General features: G+C 42.3%; 1 protein-coding gene across 1 annotated transcript; it reads left to right on the plus strand.

Moving 5' to 3' along the window:
* The first annotated feature begins 3,282 nt into the window (after positions 1 to 3,282).
* SIRPD (signal regulatory protein delta) lies at positions 3,283 to 4,446 on the plus strand. Its single transcript, XM_010960970.3, has 2 exons — positions 3,283 to 3,692; positions 4,069 to 4,446. Exons 1-2 carry the CDS (start codon positions 3,320 to 3,322, stop codon positions 4,152 to 4,154), a joined length of 459 nt encoding a protein of 152 aa, XP_010959272.2. The 5' UTR covers positions 3,283 to 3,319; the 3' UTR covers positions 4,155 to 4,446.
* Positions 4,447 to 4,736: the final 290 nt, after the last annotated feature.

A 4,736-nucleotide genomic window follows, 5' to 3' on the forward strand; every position in this document is an offset into this window, starting at 1 on the left:
TAATATTCTACAGTCAGGGTTTGTCAAAATGTCTTTATCCATTTATCTACTGAAGATCATCTTGTGGCTTACAAGTTTGCACAATTATGAATAAAGCTGCTATAAACTATGAGGGAGAATCTGTTCCAGGCTTCTCTCCTAGCTTCTGGTAGCCTCAAACACGCCTTAAATTGTAGACGGCATTCTTTCCCATCTTCACAAAATTTTCTTCCTGTGCGTGTCAGCTAAGCTAAGTTGTGCCTAAATTTCAGATTCACATAAGCTGTGAAATAATAGGTATTTTTAAGCCACTAATTTTGTGGTAATTTGTTACTCCAAAATAGAAAATAAATATGCTAGGATTGAGAAATCATTCAGGAGAAAAATCTTCCATAGTTTTGTAGTATTTGTCTTGTATATATTCTGTGTATCTTCCGTGAATTCTATGTCAGTGCTCCTTGTGTGATATACAAGAACACACAGCAAGAGCAATTAACTACTAAGGAGTAAGAATTTGTTGGATTGGAATGAGCATCAACGAACATGAAACGTTGTAATAGCTGAGATGTTTTCATACTCTAGTAACCAATCTTCACTCAGGGAAAATATAAATTTCATGCATAATACAAGTCTCAACGTGGATTTGGGCACACGGGGTAAACGGGCTTCCACATGAAGAGAGGGAGATGTCTCTATATGAAAGTCACAGTCTGAATATAGTATGTTGGTTATCAGCACAATGCCCTGAGCTTGGGGACTTATCTCTAATTCTAAGACATAAAGAAAAACCTGACTCAAATCCTATTTTACATTTTTCATTTAATATAAATGTATTCATTGTTTCACTGAAAATATTTATTTGGTGCCTCCTATGCTCCAGGGTATCTCTATATCCTGATGCAGAAGGAAGGCGCCATCCTCCTTTCTGTACACTGGTCCCCTTCTCTTCATCCCATATGGCAGCCAAATTTGTAATTTTCATAGTTTGATGCTAATACCTGCTGCTGAAGAGTGTGCAGTCAGACTCCACCTTCAACTAGAGCCAGACCCTGAGAACATTTTGTGCTAAGGCAAGAAACATGAGAAGTGACACAAAGTTTCTTTCCAGGAATTTCAGGTGAAGAGTTCCAGGTGAACCAGCCTGAGAGTTTGCTGTCAGCCGAGGCTGGAGATGTCATAACCTTGGTCTGCAATATGCCTGCTCTGTCCCCGGCAGGGCCCGTCTTGTGGATCAAGGAGACTGGGCTAGAACGAAAATTAATCTACAGTTTCAACGGAAACCAATTTCCCCGAGTATCCCAAGTGGTAAGCCCAAAGGCCAACCAAACAGACTATTCCATCCGCATCAGTAATGTGTCGCCTGAGGATACTGGTACCTATTACTGTGTGAAGTTAATCATAGCATTTCCTAACATGGAGTATGTATCTGGTCCAGGCACCTACGTGTCCGTGAATGGTGAGTACAGTGTGACAAACTCCAGCTTTCTGATTTTAAGATAAATTTTTTTTGAAAAATCTTTAAGATGTACAAAATCATTACTACATACTGGATGTTGTACCCCTTAATTCACAAACTACCCTGTAGGCTGGGATGCTGTAGATGGCCCTTCTGATCAGTCATTCAAGGTTCCTATGCCCAATATTGAATCAAGCCATGTTGACAGTCATGCCTTTCTCTAATGGCTGGCACCACCAGAAACTGAATACAGGGCAATGGACATTCCCAGCTGAAAACATACTGCATAGGTAAAATGTATTACATATGTGCACAGTATGGTCCAAAAAGTTGGAAAACTCAGACTTGGAAGGTTGACTAGCTTTTCTGAGGCTTAGGGACAGACCTTGGCCCAGAAATGTGCATTGTTTCTACTATGCCCTATTTCCTGACCCTGAATATCAGAAATAGGTACTTGCAGCTACATCTTGGCTTCTGGATTCAGGATGAAATCTCAGCATGGGTGAAGTTAGCCCCAAATGCCCAATATCTCATGAGCCAAAACAAAGGGTTACTCAGGCAGGCAGGCTCTCTACCAGCCTGCACTATTCCATTCACCCATTTCCAACTGATGAGATTAAGACCTGGTGGCAGGTATCTGAGAGGTCATCACAATTCAGTCAGAGACCTTGTTTCCTACACAGGAAGTCAATGAGTAGGTGTATCTTCCTACTATGGTCGGGGGTAGCTTCTGGGGAATCATGAGATCAGAAGGGGTGTTGAGCGTCATCCACTCCCAGGTCTTGTTTGAAAAGCCCTCCTGGAGGGGTTGAGTCACCCTCCTGGCACTTGATCTTTCCCTGGTCTGCCCTGAGAGTTCTACTCCCAATTCTGCTTTTCTCTTATTCTCTGAAAACAACCAGTGTTTCCATCTCCTTGCCACTGTCTGAATTAATTTCAGGAAATATGGTGAGATTAAGGGTGTCCTTTTCTGCCAGGAAAACTGGTCTTCCCCACTGGTGTTTTCCTCAAGCTGAACCACATTCCATGGCATCCAACTGACCAGGGAAAATTCACATATTTCTTTCGAGCTGAAAAATATACATACAGGTGGCTTACCCACCATTCTCTCCTAGCCTCAACAGCCAAGAGTTCCTTCTTTACCCTAACCTGCATCTTAGGCCATCTGTGGTTCTGATGCTTCTACAACCTGAAAGGAAAGATCATTACCAGGACCGGACATCATGGGAGATAGTAATGCTGGGAGTACTGAGTTAGGGGTCACTGGTAGACCCTCCAAAACTGATGAGATCCCCTGAGGCTCTAGTGTTTTTGTTGAGAAAAATAAACTGTCCCCCTCCTCCCTCTTGAGGAGATAAGCAGAGGATCTTGGGGAACATATGCCCTCCTGATATTTAGGTTTCCGATCTCTTTATTTCCCCTTTCTCCACACCTCTCCGCACTGATGTCTCCACAGAATCAATGACTGATTACCCTTCAGAGGGGAGATGAAGGCCAATTCCAAACCCTCTGGATGTGTGGGACTGGCAGACGGGACCTGAATCCGTCTCCAAATACACTGAGTAACTGTTGGCATTCAGACGGGAAGAAGAACTCGTCTCTATGAATACTACCCATTCATAATTCCAACCCTCCCCCTCCATCCTCCTCTCACCTTGCTTAGGAGCTGAGAAATGAAATTGGGGAGGTGATGTATCTGGTCTTCTGACCTGACTTCCCTCTGTTAGCACCCAGGGAAGGAGCTGCCTCCAATTGCAGAGGCCTCTCTAAACTTAGCGTGTGGGTACTCACATATGTCACTAAAAGAATTAGTGAATGAGGACCAACCATGATTTGGATCCAGTTTCCTCAGTCCTGCCTAGGCCAGAGCAAGGGAAATGGGAGATGATTTTGAGTTTCTTTCCAGGAACCACAGATGAAATGTTCAAGGTGCAACAACCTGAGATGTCACAGACTGTATCAATTGGGGAAACACTCATCTTGAGTTGCAGTATACCAGATTCATTTCCGAAAGGACCCGTCTTATGGTTCAAGGGAACTGGACGAAAACGTAAATTAATCTACAATTTCAAAGGAGGTCTCTTTCCCAGAGTCAAAAAAATTGGAAACACGGCCAAAGCTGGCAACACAGACTTTTCCATCCGCATCAGTGAAATCTCTCTTGCAGATGCCGGCATCTACTTCTGTGTGAAGTTCAAGGAGGGAAAACCTGACATAGAGTACCAGTCAGGTCGGGGCACCCAGGTGTTTGTGACTGGTGAGTTTGACTCCTCCACCTTCTGTCATGTGTCACTTCTGTCTCAGTAATCATGTCCTCCAGTCACTCAGCAACTACATTGTGCTAAATATTACTGAAGGTACAACATACATTTGATTTCATCATTCTCTCAGCATCTTGTTAATTTAAGTGTTTTACAGGCACAGAAACTGAGAGTCAGAAAGGTCACTGAGCAATGAGAGATATTTTGCTTAACATTCCAACATTCAACCCACCCCCAATAGCTAGGCTAAACCAATTAAGGTAATTTTATGTCCCCTACCAGAGGCTGAATCAAATATGAAACTGACTTAAGCCAGTCTGTGTCCACAGAGAAATCTGGGAAACTAATGCCATTCTCTCTCCTGTTGACTAGGAACAAGCAATAATTCTGCCCCAGATACTCCAGACAGACATCTCTTGACAGTGAGGGGAGCCAAGCTGAGGAAAAATCTGCTCTAGAGAAGTGCAAAAGTGTAAAGAATGTGGGTTGGCAACATTGAACAGCCATATTGTTCCCGGTTCCAACTGCACTTCTGGACCTCCAGTTATAAGACAGTAAACATCTTCTTTAAGCCTGTTGGCTAAAGTCAGCACTTTCTAATGGATGCCAGCTGATAAAGAGCATTCACAGAGCACTGTAGTACAATTTCAGATCAATTTTTTTCTGTTCCTGAAGCCCTTCTTTTTTATTTTGTTTTTCTATTTTGTTATGACCTCTGAACTCTGAGCAATACTCAGCCTGAGAAGTGATTAAATTGGTGATACTATTATATTACTGTTTATTGGGCATCTATTATATTTCAAGCACTTTCCCCATATTATTGTATTTACTTGCATAGCAACCTGAGCTTAAGGATGCTTGGCCTCATTGTACAGACAAGGAAACGGATTCAATGAGATTCAGGAGTACAGATAATAAGTGAAAGAGGTGAGGTCTGGGATCTCTCCAGTATGCTTTATATTGGTGAAGAAACTTTTTTTACAAAGAGTAAGAACTCAACACATTAGTTTAAGCCAAAAAAAAAAAAAAAAAAAAAAAAG

Source organism: Camelus bactrianus, chromosome 19 (assembly GCF_048773025.1).
Source record: "Camelus bactrianus isolate YW-2024 breed Bactrian camel chromosome 19, ASM4877302v1, whole genome shotgun sequence".
In the NCBI taxonomy this organism is placed as follows: domain Eukaryota; kingdom Metazoa; phylum Chordata; class Mammalia; order Artiodactyla; family Camelidae; genus Camelus; species Camelus bactrianus.

Excerpts from the sequence above, each read along its gene's own strand:
- SIRPD (XM_010960970.3), top strand. The coding sequence starts at position 3,320 with ATGATTTTGAGTTTCTTTCCAGGAACCACAGATGAAATGTTCAAGGTG. Across the intron at positions 3,693-4,068 it reads CACCCAGGTGTTTGTGACTG|GAACAAGCAATAATTCTGCC; the intron begins GTGAGTTTGACT and ends CCTGTTGACTAG.